The sequence below is a fragment of the Capra hircus genome, chromosome 4 (genome assembly GCF_001704415.2).
Source record: "Capra hircus breed San Clemente chromosome 4, ASM170441v1, whole genome shotgun sequence".
NCBI classification, from domain to species: domain Eukaryota; kingdom Metazoa; phylum Chordata; class Mammalia; order Artiodactyla; family Bovidae; genus Capra; species Capra hircus.
The window spans coordinates 15,156,756-15,174,698 of NC_030811.1; the positions used below are offsets into that span (position 1 = coordinate 15,156,756).

The window sequence follows — 17,943 nt, forward strand, 5'->3', positions numbered from 1 at the left end:
AGGACCGTTCTTGATTCCAGAGTCATAGATGCTTCTACACTGATTGGAAACTTGGTCAAGGACAAGAGACCCCTAGAGACAAAAATGTGTACCCGTCTTCCCCAAGCTCCAGCACGCTGCCTTTAAGGCTGCCCCAGCCAGGCATGTCGGCAATGGTTTGGGAATAGGAAGAAGATACATGGTTGCAAGAAGAGAGGAGTTTGGAGTTAGCCGAAACAAAAGCAGAGGTCGCCATGGTTTCTCTGTGGAAACACTTGCCTCATCCAGGACTGGAGTGATGAGGAGGCCGGGCCCCCATAAAAACTGCTGGTGCACATCCCAGGTGTTGCTGTCCTGGTAGAACCTAGACACGGAGAAATCTTCCCTGAGATATGGGCCAGTGCTTTCTGGCGGCTCTCCCCCAAGCCTGTCTAAAACCTGCAGGCTCCCTGCCTGGGGCAAATTCTCCCACCTATTCTGTGACCCCTATTCAATTCCTAGCCCTCCCCGCACTCCTGCAGGCAGACCTAATTTCCCAGCCTCTCTACCCTCCTATGCTTCCCCTAATTTGGACAGAAATTCCTATTTCAGTACTTGTGCTGGGCAGGTTCCAGGCTGTAATTCTATTTGCCATATCTCCCTTCAAAAATAAAACAAGCAGGATATTTTTGAAACTTCAGCTGACTATCCAAAAAGAATTGGATCTGATCACCCTTCCTCCAAAAAAAAAAAAAGAAAAACAATTAAAACTTTACTCTTTTCTCTTTTAGGATACCTGCGTTTTAATAGATAATTCCAGGAGATAGCAAAACCTTACCCACAAGAATAAATAAATATCATAATATATATTATAATAATATAATACCTGAAGCCTAAAATGTCAGAAACATAAGGGAATTAACTGTGTTTTGATTTTGACAAGAAAAAAGTCTCTTTATTTGTAGAGTGTAAAATTATTCTGTTAATTTAAATAAATGAGACCTAGATTCTTTTTTTTTTTTTTTTTTGTGGCTGGTGCATGGGGATGATCCAGAGAGATGATATGGGGTGGGAGGTGGGAGGGGGGTTCATGTTTGGGAACTCATGTACACCTGTGGCGGATTCATGTCAATGTATGACAAAACCAATACAGTACTGTAAAGTAAAATAAAGTAAAAATAAAAATAAATTTAAAAAAATAAATAAAGGTAATTAAGAAAAAATAGATTCTATTTTTTTATGTGATGTGACCAATATAGACCTCAAAGATTTCCCCATTGATGACCAGCAAGTATATCCTCCAATATCCAGGTATTTGGCTTTCAGAACATCTGTGCTCAAAACTGTCAGAATGAATCACGTACAAGCCAATCAATAAAACTGGTTGAATTCTATGTCCAAACTGAAGCTTTGATCTAATTAACAGCAAACACTAGTTTAACCTAATATCTCTATTTTTGTGGGTCACTTCAGTCGTGTCCAACTCTTTGCCATCCTATGGACTGTAGCCCGCCAGGCTCTTCTGTCCATATGATTCTCCAGGCAAAAACACTGGAGTGGGTTGCCATGCCTTCCTCCAGGGGATCTTCCTGAACCAGGAAATGAACCCAAATCTCCCACATCTCCTGCGCTGCAGGCAGATTCCTTACCCACTGAGCTACCTGGGAAGGCCAGCTGAGGCAGGGTCCCTACCTAAACCACAGCCTCTGTCTCAAGCCGGCTAGCTTCACATAAGCTTCCTAGCATCATCTCAATCCTCAGTTTCTAAACACGCTTCCTTCTCCTGATCCTTCTGGGGCCACTCAGGAGAATGCCAACCCCACCACAGAGCGACTCATTCTGCAGCCACTAGAGGGCCCCACAGCATCATCTCGGAAGCAAGGACACACCCTCTCCTAGCACAAATCTCTATCCAGCATGTATTTCCTCACAGCTGCTTCCAGCCCCAAAACAGGATTGCCTGAAGACCCCAGAGATACCTGCTGGCTAATCTGTTAAGGCATTAGTTCATACTAAGTGGCCAGTTTTAAGGAGAGTCTCTTAAAAGTGCTCTTTATTAGAGTCAAATTAGATACTCATTGGGTGAAGATAAAAATTCTGATTTCTGGAAATCCTGCATAGTAATATTCTTATCAGTGTGTAAATGACAGGCTCATTCCTAGAACCCAAACAGAGTGCATTACAAAAGCGACCATCAGCTCCAAGATAGCAAAGCCTTTAAATCAATGATCCCCAACCTTTTGGGCACCAGGGACCAGGTATATGGAAGACAGTTTTTCCATGGACTTGGGAGGAAGGAGTACTGGTTTCAGGATGATTCAAACATGTTACATTTATTGTGCACTTTATTTCTATCATTATTACATCAGCTCCACTTCAGATCATCAGGCGTTAGAGACCAGAGGTAGGGGACATTGCTTCCCTTGTGGCTCAGCTGGTGAAGAATCTACCCACAATGTGGGAGACCTGGGTTCCATCCCTGGGTTGGGAAGATCCCCTGGAGAAGGGAAAGGCTACCGACTCCAGTATTCTGGCCTGGAGAATTCCATGGACTGTATGGTCCATGGGGTCACAAAGACTGTGACATGACTGAGCGACTTTCACTTTCAAAGAAGCTAAGGATGAAAGAACTTAAATGATTTGTCTAAGGTATGGAGTCAGTTGGGAGAACAAAGACCTCCAACTCCCATGACTTTTAGAACACTTCTTGTTCCTAAAGGGATAAGGCGATAACACTTGAATATACTTAAAATAGCATTGATATATAGGCAGTAATAGAATTGGCAAACGCCAAATGACTAGTCAAGTTGAAAAAACATATCTGATTAACTGGATTGTTTTAATTTTCCCGCTTCCATTTGATGATACAGTCAGTTTCACCCAGTTATATTGATACGATTCCTGTGGATTAGATGAACTTACTCATGCAGAAGGGGCCTGGCCACGGTATCCCCGCGGCTGTGAGCACGGTAGAAGAGGGTGTAGAGATAGGGCAGAAGGGTATAGCGGATGGTCAGGTAGTGCCTGGAGGAATTCAACAGCAGCGAGTCGGTGCCAAAGGAGGCTGGATCCTGGGCCTGGGAAGAAACAAGAGGTGGTAGTTGTCATCTGGTTTTGATCTCAGCGAAGCAGCAGTGAGCGCTGAGTTCCCTGCTCAGGAATTGAACCTGGGTGACCTGAATGAAAACCAGGAATCCTAGCCACTCTAACCAGCAAGTGTTAGAGGTGAGAAGCAAATTTTCCCAGGCTCTTGCCTCTGTTTAAAAGCAAGAATGTTTCAAGGAGGCAAACCATAAAAGCAGGTGCAAAGTTTATTATTAGAGACAGCACAAGTGTGAGTGCACACAGAGAAACAGTCTGTTTAGTTAAGACAGAAGCAAGGCAGAGAGGCATACCTGGATACAAAGGGTGTGGGCATTCCCCCACCACCCCCCGGATTGAGGAGGGGCTCAGGGAAGAGGTGGTTAAGTCATTTATATGGGGCAGTTCTTCTGGGTCTTTACCTTTGGCCAACTATCTAGTTTCTTTTTCCACTTCTGACCTGCCCTAGGACCCTCCCCAACATGCATGTGCAACTCTTTCCCAAGAAGGGGAAAAAGTCCAGTCCTATGGGGGGGCCTTAGCATCACCTATTCTGGGGTGGTACCCCCTCCTTTTTGATCCCCAAAGAGCCTTCCTGCACATATGCAGTGTTTCCCTTGCCCCAGGGAGGGGAAATGACCTTGATCTTTTACACAAGCAGGGTTTGACTCCTCTCTGTTCCTGCCTGACAGTTAAAAAGTGCCCCTTCTGACTATTTACTCTGTTCTTGTTTGTTTGGTTTTGTTTTGTTTTCTATCTCAAAGTGCAAATGGGAGGCTGTAAATACCTAGCCTGTAAATACCTAGCCTAGGTTGTAAATACCTAGCCTGGAGTCCACTTGCCTCCTTCCTCAGAAAATGTAAACAGGAGGCTAGTGATAAATGTCTAGCCTGGAGCCCATCTACCTCCTGCCTCAGAAGGATCTGCAGAAATCAGACTCCGTTCATCACAACTAAGAGTTTTATTCCTGCCAGACCCGGAGCTGCCTTGCAACTTTGCTTCTGAGCAATAGGGTTGAGAAAAGGGAGTTCATTTCACCCAGTAAGTGGGTGCTCTTCACCCTGTGATGCCTCCCCCTCGTTCATTCTAGGGGTGCTCTCCCGGCAGTGCATGCTTGCTTAGTTGCCCAGTCGTGTGTGACTCTGAAACCCCGTGGCTCCTCTGTCCTTGGGATTTTTTCCAGGCAAGAATACTGGAGTGGATTGCCATTTCCTCCTCCAGAGGATCTTCCCAGCCCAGGGATCGGACCAGAGTCTTCTGTTTCCTGCATTGGCAGGTGGATTCTCTACTGCTGAGTCATCGGGGAAGCTCTCTCTCAGTAGACTGTCATTTAAATATTTGAAGTATTTCCTTATTTTTATTCAAAATGAGTAACATAGAGGTCTAGAGGTTTGATTGAAAACCTTCACAGACTCGCCATTTCTTTGACTGCTGCAGCAGAAATAGCAGAGGCCACGGCAACAGAGCATTTTAACGGCACCTCAGGAGTTCTGGTCAATTGCAAGCAGTGGTCCCAGTTAGCCTAAGTGAAGCACCAGGGAGGAAGATGGCTCAACAGACTTCCAGGTGAGGATGCAGGTAGATCCAGTCCTACTGAATGCCAAGTCTATTTTAATCATATCTCCTGGGAGACTGACTTGCCTTGTAGCCTTGGCCATTGTGATTCCTGGAAAATGGATAGAATGCTCCCAGCTGCATCCACCGTCTGCAGAGCTCTTCAGAAGTGTCCAGTAGAAAGCCACATATGTCAGCACCCACCTGGAAGGACACACAGACAGTGACAGCATGTGGACCTCACTTCCATTGCTGCCCCCTGCTCCTGGGCTTTGCTTTCTACCGGAGACCTGCCAACCCAACTTGGCTGATCTCTCCCTGAGAAGGTGAATGCAGTGTGATGGAATTAGGCTGTGTCCCGTGTCCACTCCTTACTGCCAGGTGACTTCAAATGAGTTACTCAACGCTCTGTGCCTCAGTTTCCTCATTTTATTAAAGCGGGCACTCCAGGGTTTTAGTAAATGAGATGATATAAGTAAAACATGACATACAATAGCTTTTTGGTGAATAGTAACTAGAAATACTGCTGATATTATCACTTTGACCACAGCACTGGCACAATTAATTTTCCAACAGCTAAATCTGATCAGGTCATTCATCTCTTCAAAAATTTCCAGGATCTCCTGCTGCTCGTCCTCCTGGTAACTCATGGTAACTGGCTGCAACTCACCTTTCCAGCATCATTTCTCATTCCAGTCCTACATACCCATCCTTACAGATACATCAAATGCTCCCTCTTGCTGGTCTTGTTCAAGTTTATTTCTCAGTCTTAAAATGATCTCCCCTAACCATTAGTCTGATAAACATACCCACTTTTAAGGTTAAACTCAAGTGCCATCTTCTATATGAAGTCACTATTGGCTTCTTCCCGTGACTCCCCTTGTTTCTTGTAATCTTATTAGAGTTGAAAATTCCCTTTCTCGGGATTTCTTTTAACATTTAAATTATATGTTCCTGTTGGCACCTTTACCCTAGCTTGCCATAATTTTGTGTGTGTGCTTGTGTATAAACTTGGGGGTGGGGAGGAAAGGAAGGTGTTTTCATTACTATATTAATGTTTCTCTTCATGTACACCTAGCTCAATACTTTGCTCAGAGTAAGAGCTCAATAAATAGACATGTCGAATTTAACTAAAAGATCCCAAAGCCATCTCTAGGATGCTGATAGTATTGTGCTTCCTCATTTGGGTGCAAAATACACAGATGTGTTTCGTTTGTGAAAATCATCATCTGTAACCTTATAGATATGTGCACTTTTTCACATGTAGGTTGTACTTTAATTTTTAAAAAATGTTCCAATGATACCACTTCAAGGTGGTATCAAGGTTCTATTTTTATAAGGCAGTACAGGAAAGAATGGCATGGTATCAGTGTCATACGAATGGAGATGAAGCAATGCTCACCAGACACTTAATCCTGGGCTGCGGAGGGCAGAGGAGGGAGGATTTATTATTTGGAAACCATCTAGAATGAGGCATTCTGGGGACTGTCATGTGGACTCACCATTGGGATACCAAAAAGGTTGAACTCAAGTATGCCAGGGATGGACCATCGGAGGTCGTTCCAGGAGGCTGCATTGTCTCCCAACCAGTGGGCTGCAAACTTGCCAGAACCCGCAAATGTAGAACGGGTTAAAATGAGGCTTCTCTTGTTGGGGAACACAGTCTTGACAGTTCTAGAAAGGGAGAGAGGGAATCAGTGTGTGACCTTAGTGAGTCTTAGCCCAGAGGTTAATGTGATGATATTGAAGCTCTCAAGTTAATACCCTACTGTTTTCTTCTAGTTCTCTCCTGTAGGGCTAGATTTGCTATTGGGAGCAGACTGCCCCATTGGGTATGTTTATATTTTGTTTTAGGTACTTTATGTACATCATTAACTCCATAAAATCAAATTTCAGTACAAGAATACTGAGCTGGTACCTAAAATCCCAGAGCACATGAAGTCTGTAAGTTACTTAACCCTCTGTACGCCAGTCTATAGAGTATGGCAGAGAGGAAAATACATGAAACCCTGGACTCATGCAGAAATGAGTCCAAATTTTGCTCTTACAATTTATTAGCTGTTTGACCTTGGTTGGGTTACTTCTCTTTCTTTCTTCCAACTTTCCATTCATGCATGTATTCACTCTTTCTTTCATTATATACATTTCATAAATACTTATTAGCTTCCTTCTTCCCTTTGGGTTTCCCTGATAGCTCAGTTGGTAAAGAATCTGTCTACAGTGCAGGAGACCCCAGTTCAATTCCTGGGTCAGGAAGAACTGCTGGAGAAGGGATAGGCTACCCACTCTAGTGTTCTTGGGTTTCCCTTATGGCTCAGCTGGTAAAGAATCCACCTGCAACGCAGGAGACCTGGGTTCGATCCCTGGGTTGGGAAGAGCCCCTGAAGAAGGGAAAGGCTCCCCACTGTGGTATTCTGGCCTGGAGAATTTCATGGACTGTATAGTCCCTGGGGTCGCAAAGAGTCGGACACTTGCACTTTCTTCTCTATGTGCCCAGGATTTTCTTCATTCGTTCAATAATAGCAGCCTTACTTATCTTGCCAAGTTCTAAAAAATAACATAGTAGCACCTGGAGTCTGACAAGACTAAGAATCTGGTCATGTATTAAGTCGCTCTGACCACGTATCGAGCCCACAGCAGTAATGGCCGTACTCTGCAGTGGCGATGGCCATGGAGTAGCCGTACAGGTTGTGGACGTCATACTGCCGCCCCCAGTGCTGCACTGCGTCCATGCAGATGCTCTTGCTGAACAGGTACCCATCCAGGATTTCTGCGACAAAAGAGGATTCGGTCAATGAGAGCCTGAGCTACACACTCCCCGTTTCTCGACTATCACCAGACAAGGCGGCTCCCTGAGCAGGCAACTGTGTTGCCATCCCGGAAGTGGACATACACCATCTGCACAATCAGAGAGCTATATACACCTGCAGTAGGTTCTCTGTTATGCAAAACAATTGTGCTGACTTGACACCCACACACATCCTCCCACCTGGGTGCTCAGGTGACCAGAAGCAAGCACTTGGAAGTAAGTGGGCCCAGTTAGATGTGAAGTTAAATCTGAAGTCTGCAGACTTAGCTGAGTGGTCCAAGAACAAAAATATTTATTAAAAATAAATTTCTATCCCTTCTCTCTGTTGACCAGATACTATAAAGGATGATCGACCAACCTGTCTTTCATTCATCCAATCTTCTCTGCTCCCTTCACACCACTCTGGTTCAGATCCAAATTACTTTGGATCTTAACTATTGCAATCATATCCTTAATGGCTTATTGACCTCTGATCTATCGACTTTCTAATTCATATTAGAAGCACACATGATGCCAGATCACTATTTCCAAAACCATCTGACTGCCATATTTCCATTACTAAAATATCAGTAATTTCCATCACCAAAAGAATGAAGCCTCCCATCTAATTCCCTCACTGTTTAATCTTGACCCATTTGTTCCAATTTCTTATTTTCTTGTCAGATTCAGTTCAGGTCAATCACTCAGTCATGTCCGACTCTTTGCAACCCCATGAACCGCAGCATGCCAGGTCTCCCTGTCCATCACCAACTCCCGGAGTTCACCCAAACCCATGTCCATTGGGTCGGTGATGCCATCCAACCATCTCATCCTCTGTCATCCCCTTCTCTTCCTGCCCTCAATCTCTCCCAGCATCAGGGTCTTTTCCAATGAGTCAGCTCATCGCATCAGGTGGCCAAAGTATTGGAGTTTCATCTTCAACATCAGTCCAACCAATGAACACCCAGGACTGATCTCCTTGGATTCCAAGGGACTCTCAAGGGTCTTCTCCAACACTACAGTTCAAAAGCATCAATTCTTTGGCACTCAGCTTTCTTTATAGTCCAACTCTCACATCCATACATGACCACTGGAAAAACCATAGCCTTGACTAGACGGACCTTTGTTGACAGAGTAATGTCTCTGGTTTTTAATATGCTGTCTAGGTTGGTCATAACTTTCCTTCCAAGGAGTAAGCATCTTTTAATTTCATGGTTGCAATCACCATCTGCAGTGATTTTGGAGCCCAGAAAAATAAAGTCAGCCACTGTTTCCACTGTTCCCCCATCTATTTGCCATGAAGTGATGGGACTGGATGCCATGATCTTAGATTGGAAGTCTTCAAAAGATGCTATAATTCTAGCAGATTATTCAAGATACTATTTCTCTGTGAGCCTCTAGTTTTCTTCAAAATACAACAAATGCTGTGATCCTAGGGCCACACCCTGGGAGATTCTATTGGTCAAAATTCAATCAGATCTCTCTAGCATTGTATTCACTGACACTGACTTTGTCCTCCCAAGCCATGGGTTCTGGCTCCCTCTCATCCTCTCATCCAAATCTCTTCTTCACTCTCTTGACTTGACCAAACTTAACTTCATCTGAAGACCAAACCTAGTTATCTGGTCTCTCTCTGGTAAGCCCTGACCTGTCTGGGTCCACACTTGAGAGCAAAATGAACTACCTACTAGCCTCTGGTTTCTGTCCCACATCTTCTCCAGACTTTCCCCTAGAAACAGCTCAGATGTAAGCAGAAGGACTAGGTTACCCCTTCTGAATTTATGCCTCATCTAAGAAAGCAGTGTTTTGATTTTCTTCTCTGGTTTTCTATAAAGAAAAATGGTACCCACATTTTCCTTCCTCTATGCAATTTATGTACAAAAATCCTCAGCAGGTTATTCATACCTATCCTTATGAATTTAAAATATGAGATATGTGTTGCCACTTTAATCAGACTAATCAACGCTTACTGGGAGTGAATGGGGGATAATTTAGATTGCTCGTGGAACATCCTGAAACTGAGCCATCCACGAAGTTGGCGACTTCATTCATATCCTACAAGACAAAGAGCAAAAACTATTAAGAAAGAGTAACATTTCCTCATATGTTGTACACATGGTGTCTTTTTTTTAAGGACTCAGAGAAATAATTCTACATATTTCTTTTCTAAGGAAGTCCTTAGGTTAAAGAGAGAAACAGATGTTCCTGCCCTGTCTTCCCTACCTATTGAAGGCTTTATGGAGAAGGTTGTTAAAATCCCTTCAAAATGATATATGTCTTCAATCATTTAAACTGAAATATTTCTCAAAATATTGGGTTGGCCAAAGGTTCATTTGGGTCTTTCCATAACATCTTACATAAAAACCTGAATGAAATTTTTGGCCAATCCAATATTAGGTGAATCGTATTTCAATTTATATGATCCCATATAAATCAACTATATTGATACATTCTCTAGATATGCAAATATAGCTATGAATACACACATATATATATGCATTTCATATACAAACATATGCAGAGAGAGTGAGTGAATAAGCAGGTACCCACAGCTGTGCAAGTGAGAGGTCTGTAAAGATGAACACAGAAATACTGATGGTACATGCCCCTGGTTGATATCATTTTTGCCCTTCTCCTCTCTTTAGCTCTTCTGTTTACATTTTCTACCTTTCCTTTATAAATAGAAAGAATTTCAATGCTAGCGCTCCCTAAATTGTGTTGAACACCTCCTGCTTTGCATTGGTTTTCATTCGCTATTAGTCTATGAGACATTTGTCCTTTCTGTAGCCACAGTTCTGTCCACACCTGAGTACTCTGGCTCTGGTCAGTGTATCCAACTTGTCTGAACTGGCCATTGAACCATTCAGGTACCTTGTGACAATGACAACGTCTCCCCTGGTGGCTCAGAGGGTAAAGAATCTGCTTGCAATGCAGGAGACCCAGGTTCAGCCCCTGGATCAGGAAGATCCCCTGGAGGAGGGCAAGGTGATCCACTCCAATATTCTTGCCTGGAGAATCCCATGGACAGAGGAGCCTGGCAGACTACAGTCCATAGGGCTGCACAGAGTCGGACATGACTCAGCCACTGAGTGCACACAGACTTGGATAGAACTGATTCCTGAGTTTACTTCCATTCTAACAATCTGCTTTTGAGTCTAAGCTACATGTCTTGGTAAGATTATTTGAATAGTAAGAGAGGGAATACTTGGAATCACTGCCACTCTTGCTTTCCTTTCCTCTTGACCCTGTGCTCCATGATTCAGTGACATAGAGTCTGATTGTTAGCCGCCTACTCAACAGAATGTTAAGAACTCTAGATAACAATTGAGAACCTGCTGTATAGCTGAGGGGAATTTACTCAGAGCTCTAAAGGGGGAGGAAATACAAAAATGAAGGGATGTATGTATAAGCAGAGCTGATTCACTTTGCTATACAATAGCAACTAACACAACACTGTAAAGCAAATACACTTCAATAAAAATTAATTTTAGGGAAAGAGAAAAAAATGTTAAGAACTCACAATCCAGATTCCATCAAACTCTACTTGACTGTGGAAAAGCTCAAATTCATTTGTCCACCAAGCAGTACACTTAGGGTTGGTGTAATCAGGAAACACAGTTTTTCCAGGCCAGACCTTCAGGAAGAAAAGAAAATAATTAATCAGAGAAAGTTAAATGAGTACAGAGTAAAATAGAGTACAGTACTTTACAAAGAAACTCCTAATATGATTATGGCAACAGAGCGGCCCAGACATAGGTCACTTTCAGTTAAAGACGTGAAGCACTTCAAATACTTAGGATAAATAGGAGTTGTCAACTGACACTTGAAGAAAAGAAGTTTTTTTTTTTAATGATTAAATCGTTGTTAATGTTCAACTCCCAGTCCCAGGAATGATAAATGAGGGAATGGTGGTGGTTTAGTGACTAAGTCCAGTCCGACCCTTGCGATCCCATGGACTGTAGCCCGCCAGGCTCCTCTGTCCATGGGATTTCCTAGATAAGAATACTGGAATGGGTTGCCAGATCCTTCTGCAGAGGGTCTTCCTGACCCAGGGATCAAATCCGGGTCTCCTGCATTGCAGGTGGATTCTTTACTGACTGAGCACAGGGGAAGCAAATGAGGAAGAGTACTGTGTAGTTTCAACTGATGCATCACAAGTTGTATATTCCAACCATCAGGCACTCTTCTCTGTTGTCTTTCTATCCACTTCCTGTCCAACACTACATACTCAGGTCAGCAGAGATATTAGAAGTGAAGCAGCAGATAATAATTTGATGGAAGACAAGGACAAATAGAAATTTGAAAAAGAACTAGCCAAACTTGTCAGATAACAGAAAAAATTGAGTAAGAAAAGGAAAGAAACAGTTCCACTGGATTTGCCAGTTTGAAAATAACTGGTGCCATTTGTCAGAGGAGGGATGGGGGAAAAAAGCAGACTGCAGTCAGCTAAAGAGCAAATGGGGAGTGAGGAGGGAAATATGCAGTATCTATGTCTATTGTTCAAAGGGACTTTGCTATGAAGGGAATGTAAGAGCTCAGATGGCTAGTAGGTATTTGGAGATGAAAGCACAAGGGCAAGTCGATCCCCAGCAAATATGATAACTGAAAATGTAAAACAGAACAATTATACACACACACACACTCACACACATATAACACAGCCACAGCCCCCTCTACCAGCTCCTAGCTTCCCCATTAAGTTACCTCCCCAATGAGTGGAGTCACTCCATCTGAAGAATTCACCCATATCTTCATATCTGAACCCCTGTCATACGGGCCATAGGGATTACTTAGGGAAGAGTTGTTGGAGATGGCAGGATCCTAAGAAGGACAAAAATACAGTGAGGAACCTAGCTTTAAGCCAGAGGCACTGAAAGGAGATTGGAAATTGGGGATGAGGTGGGGAGAGGGGGCTTCAATGACAAAGAAGAGCAAGGACCTGATGTGGGGGTATAAGAGGACTGCCCATACCACAATGACGACCAGTTTCTGTCCGTTATTGTGTAATTCTTTAACAAACTCAGGGAAGCCCTTGAAAGCTACTGGATCATAAGTGAAGTCCTTTCTTGCATCCATGTAATCAATATCAGCGTGCTGAACATCCTGAAAGAATACACAAGGTCCACAATTTATGGGCCCATCCCTGGAATCAGATTAGCTGCATCACTCTGCCTTGTTGTCTGGCCCTCTAGCATTAAAGTCCAATTTAACAAACAAACCACGACAATCACAAAAAAATCACTAAGGCTGTCAAAGCACATCCATTACCTAAATGCTATGTCATCCACAACAAAGAAGGGAAGGGGCTGTGTCCCCCACCTCCTCTCCCTCATTTGACTGTCCCCATTTTGTCTTGTTGCTTCTCTTCTACTTCGAGCCGTCTTTGACATTTATTCTTTCCTAATCTTACTCTTACAAAAACAGTGGAGCCCAGAATGAAATTGATTCTTGCTATAAGACCTTAATCTCTGCCTCCAAGGGCATGAGGTAGAGGAGAGAAGATGATTATTCCAGAGAACTTTGGGCTTTTCCCTTTGCATCTCTTGCAAAACCTCACTATTCATTATATAATAGACACATTCAAGTGCAGTCATTTAAAACATAAAAATGTGTTACTACATGCATGTACTATATCCTTTTGATCACTTAAACTAGGAAAATGAGTGTTTTGAGAAGTCAAATAACAAATGCATTATGTGAAATGTAATCAATACAGTAAGCATAAGGAAATTGTACTATCAAAACATGTGGTAAGAAAAATAGAGAAAGAAACAGATTGTCTCCCAACCCCATAAATGTGGTCTCTAAGAACTATTACCTGCTATAAAGAACCAGTTGCTTTAAAGGAATGCTTGACCCAACAAAAAAGTCTGGCATTCTGAATATGTAAAAATATTTTTGTTATATATTTTTAAAAAAAACTCAGGAGGAGAAAATATAAACAGACGTTCTTATTCCCCAATTCTTTTATTTTTTGAGCATTTTTTGAAATCTTACTTACATAAGGCAGCTGTGCAGCACGGTTTCTCTCCACGACTTCTTTCATGTTCTCTAGGGTTCCATAGTCATAACGACTGAGATGAAACCCAAGCGCCCAGTATGAGGGTAGGGCTGGCCGTCCAACAAGCTGAAAGAATGATATAAAATGAAAGTTAGGAAATATTCTGCTTTTAAAAAATTTTATTCTGAGCATTAGTTTGGGGGCACAAAATATACCCACTTCCCAACACACCATTTCCTTTATGTCAGATGCTAGTCTATTTTTCCAGCCCCTTTATAAATCATGGAGGGTAGGGTCAAATTGTAGTAGCACATTTGTAGCAGCTACTTATAATATTAACAGCATATGTTTATAAGTCACACTTATATTAAATTTCATTTTCTTTGTGTTATTTAAGATTTCCTTAACCATAATCATGATATCATAAGTTTACCTCTAGGTATTCTTGAACAACTTGCTCTGGAGTATTCCCCAAGAACACGTAAAAGTCAAGAATGCCCCCGATGGTGCGGTAAGTGATAGCTGGGGTGGGCTGGAGGAAAACCTCTTGAAGATTAAAAATGAAGCAAATAAACATTAGAATTTGTTCTAGAGTAATAATTACAAAGTTTTAGACTAGAAGATCCCCCATCATCTGAACACTAATGAAGTGATCATAATACCTCGTTTTTGTATAAAAAGGGACAAACTCTGATGGTCAAAGTCCACTCTCACATCATGAGAGGGGTCAAAACATTTGTTCTGTAGCAGATTTTCATACTGGTGACTGGAGTATTTTCAGTGTTGTATCAGGATTTCATGTAAAAGCAACCATCGTAGCATAAGAATGATTATAAGTTGAAGATGTTTGACTTTCTGAAATCCCTTATCAAAAAAAAAAAAAAAAATCCCTTATCAACCTAAACACAAAGCCTCTCATAAGTACTCTGCTGTCAGACTTCCATAGTGGTCCAGTAGTTAAAGACTTTGGCTTCCACTGTACAGGGTTTAAGTCTGATCCCTGATTAGGAAGCTAAGATCCCGTGTGCCTCACAGCCAAAAAACCAAAACATAAAACAGAAACAGTTTGTAACAAATCCAATGCTGCTGCTAAGTCACTTTAGTCGTGTCCAACTCTGTGCGACCCCAGAGACAGCAACCCACCAGGCTCCCCCGTCCCTGGGATTCTCCAGGCAAGAACACTGGAGTGGGTTGCCTTTTCCTTCTCCAATGCATGAAAGTGAAAAGTGAAAGTTGAGTCGCTCAGTCGTGTCTGACCCTCAGCAACCCCATGGACTGCAGTCTTCCAGGCTCCTCCGTCCATGGGATTTTCCAGGCAAGAGTACTGGAATGGGGTGCCATTGTCTTCTCCAACAAATCCAATAAAGACTTTTAAAAGTGTCTACATCAACAAAATCTTTAAATAAATAAATTGGCAGCACACCCAAACAGACATGGCCACAAGAATATCCAACTCGCACTGTTCTCCTAGAGTGAAAGTGAAGTCGCTCAGTCGTGTCTAACTCTTCGCGACCCCATGGACTGTAGCCTACCAGGCTCCTCCCTCCATGGGATTCTCCAGGCAAGAGTACTGGAGTGGGTTGCCATTTCCTTCTCCAGGGGATCTTCCCGACCCAGGGATCGAACCCGGGTCTCCCACATTCCAGGAAGACGCTTTAACCTCTGAGCCACCAGGGGAGCCCACTATTCTCCTAAGGACTCTGCAATCTTTCCGAAAAGTCATTTGTTGTCACATTAAATGCCCTCTCACCCCTTCAGGGAGTCATTTGCTTCATCCTGAGTAGCTTTCTTCCTCTCCCTTATTAGGATGGTAGTGTTAGTTGCTCAGTCATGTCTGACCCATTGCAACCCCATGGACTGTAGGCTGTTAGGCTCCTGTGTCCATGGAATTCTTCAGGCAAGAATGCTAGAATGGGTAGCCATTCCCTTTTCCAGGGGATCCTCCCAACCCAGGGACCGAACCCAGGTCTCCTACATTGCAGGCAGATTCTTTACCATCTGAGCCAACAGGGAAGCCCGTAGGATGGTATGTAAATTCTAACCCAGATTCTAACCAACCCTTTGAGCTACTTATTGAGCACTCTTGTGCATATGTATGTCACTCATGTAAATAAACTTGGTCTTTCTCTTACTAACCTGTCTTTTGTCAGATTGATTCACAGGCCCCCAAATACCTAACTTAAGAGGACAGAGAAAAAAATTTTCTCCTCAGACATTCACAACTACAGAACTTGCTCTTCCAATCCCATTACCCATCATAACTACAGGGATATGACCCAGCTAGACTCACAGAGGTCATAGCCTCAGCAGATCTCACACCAAGCAAGAGCCAAACTAAAACAATGTTAGAGATGATATTATAAATTCAAAACCTCTCTAAGCCCCCATTGCAATTCTCAAAGATGAAGTCTCCCCATCACCTTGATTTGCACTAGGGATAATGAAACTTGAATACCTCGTAACACCATACACAAAAATAAATTCAAAATGGATTAAAGGCTTAAATGTAAGGCAGAAAACTATAAAGCTCCTAGAAGAAAATATAGGCAGTACACTCCTGGACATAAATCACAGCAAGATCCTCTATGACCCATGTCCTAGGGTAATGGAAATAAGCCCAAAAATAAACAAAGGAGACCTAATTAAACTTAAAAGCTTTTACACAGCAGAGGAAACTATAAACAAGGTGAAAAGACAACCCTCAGAATGGGAGAAAATAATAGCAAATGAAACAACTAACAAAAGATTAATTTCCAAAATACACAAGCAGCTAATGCAGCTCAATACCAGGAAAACGAAAATTCCTGTCAAAAAGTGGGCAGAAGACCTAAAAAGATATTCCTGCAAAGAAGACAGATGGATGGCTAGTAAACACGAGAAAAGATGTTCAATGTCACTCGTTTTCAGAGAAGTGCAGATCAAAACTACAGTGAGGAATCGCCTCACACTGGTCAGAATGGCCATCATCAAAAAATCTACAAACAATGAATGCTGGAGAGGATGTAGAGAAAAGGGAACCCTCCTACACTGTTGGTGGGAATGTAAGTTGATCAGCCACTATGGAGAACAGTATGGAGATTCCCTAAAAATCTAGGAATAAAACTACCATATGAGCCAACAATCCTATTGCTGAGCATATGCCCTGGGGAAATCGTAACTGAAAAAGACGCGTGTACCCCAATGCTCACTGCAGCACTATTTGCAATAACTAGAACAGGGACGCAACCTGGATGTCGACTGACAGATGAATGGATAAAGAAGTTGTGATGCATATTGTCATTGCTGTTGTTGTTCAGTCGCCAAGTTATGTCTGACTCTTCATGACCCCCTGGACAGTAGCACACCAGGCTTCCCTCTCTCTCACCATCTCCTGGAGTTTGCCCAAGTTCATGTCCATTGAATCAGTGATCCCATCCAACCATCTCAGTAATATTCCATTGGAATATTACCAGCCATAAAAAGGAATGTATTTGAGTCAGTTCTAATGAGGTGGGTGAACCTAGAGCCTATTATACAGAATGAAGTAAGTCTGAAACAGGAAAAGCAAATATCATATATTAATGCATATATGTGGAATCTAGAAAGATGGTACTGATGAACCTGTGTGCAGCGGAGCAATGGAAATGCAGACAGAAAGAACAGACTCACAGACACAGTGGGAGGAGAGGGTGGACGAACAGAGTAGCATTGAGATGAATACATTACCACAGGTGGAATAGAGAGCTAGTGGGAATTTGCTGTACGATGCAGGGAGCTCAACCTGGTGCTCTGTGGCTACTTAAAGGGGAGGGATGGAGTGGGCGGTGGGAGAGAGGTTCAAGGGGGTGGGGACATGTACAACTATGGCTGATTCACATTGATGGATGGCAGAAACCAACACAACATTGTAAAGCAATTATCCTCCAATTAAAAGGAATAAATTTTTAAAAATCAGTCTGGCCAGGCTTAGAGGGAAAGGTCACAGGACCCTAGATACACTAAGCCACCTTTCAGCCACTGGAAACTGCATTTGCATTACCTCATTCTATTCTTTGACTATCAGGTAGCTTAGAATCATCTAAGATTCAATTAAGTATCTTAGAATCATCTTGTATCACTCGAGTTATTCTCAAACAATCTGGTAAAAAAAAAAAATCAGAGCCTAATTTTTCAAATTTCTGATTCTTTGCAAACTGATGCTTTTGTAAAATAACACAAAAATTAAACACTAGAAAAAAGGTTCATGCATGCACTTGGATGCTATAGCAATGTTTACTTTCAGTTTCTATATTTGTCTTACTGTAGACCTGAAACAGTCTGTGAACCTTCCACGAACCACACTTTGAGTGGCCCTGATCTAGTCTACTGAGTCTCAGTTGAGAAAACGGTGGGGATCAATATCCTATGCTGATCATCAACTCTGGGATTCTGACACAACTGCTCTTCCTCTACAGTGACTGAATCATAGCCCTGGGATTATATGGGATGGTGCAAGTAGAAAAATAGTTAAGAATCATTGATCTGGTCTAAAACCTTCAAAGATAAGGGAGTGAGCTACTTTCTGGAATCCTATGATATTACC

The 17,943-nt window shown here is 42.5% G+C and overlaps 1 protein-coding gene across 1 annotated transcript in view; it reads right to left on the reverse strand.

Moving 5' to 3' along the window:
• The window catches only part of MGAM (maltase-glucoamylase), an 87,525-nt gene that overhangs the window by 42,124 nt on the left and 27,458 nt on the right, over positions 1 to 17,943 (reverse strand). The window contains exons 9-19 of the mRNA XM_018046851.1: positions 13,816 to 13,928; positions 13,383 to 13,508; positions 12,353 to 12,484; positions 12,086 to 12,202; positions 10,902 to 11,015; positions 9,352 to 9,436; positions 7,246 to 7,363; positions 6,096 to 6,267; positions 4,681 to 4,797; positions 2,881 to 3,035; positions 259 to 343 (exon numbers count right to left, since the gene is read on the reverse strand). Of these exons, the coding sequence (XP_017902340.1) occupies positions 259 to 343; positions 2,881 to 3,035; positions 4,681 to 4,797; positions 6,096 to 6,267; positions 7,246 to 7,363; positions 9,352 to 9,436; positions 10,902 to 11,015; positions 12,086 to 12,202; positions 12,353 to 12,484; positions 13,383 to 13,508; positions 13,816 to 13,928 (1,334 nt within the window). The remainder of the gene's footprint in view (positions 1 to 258; positions 344 to 2,880; positions 3,036 to 4,680; positions 4,798 to 6,095; positions 6,268 to 7,245; positions 7,364 to 9,351; positions 9,437 to 10,901; positions 11,016 to 12,085; positions 12,203 to 12,352; positions 12,485 to 13,382; positions 13,509 to 13,815; positions 13,929 to 17,943) is intronic.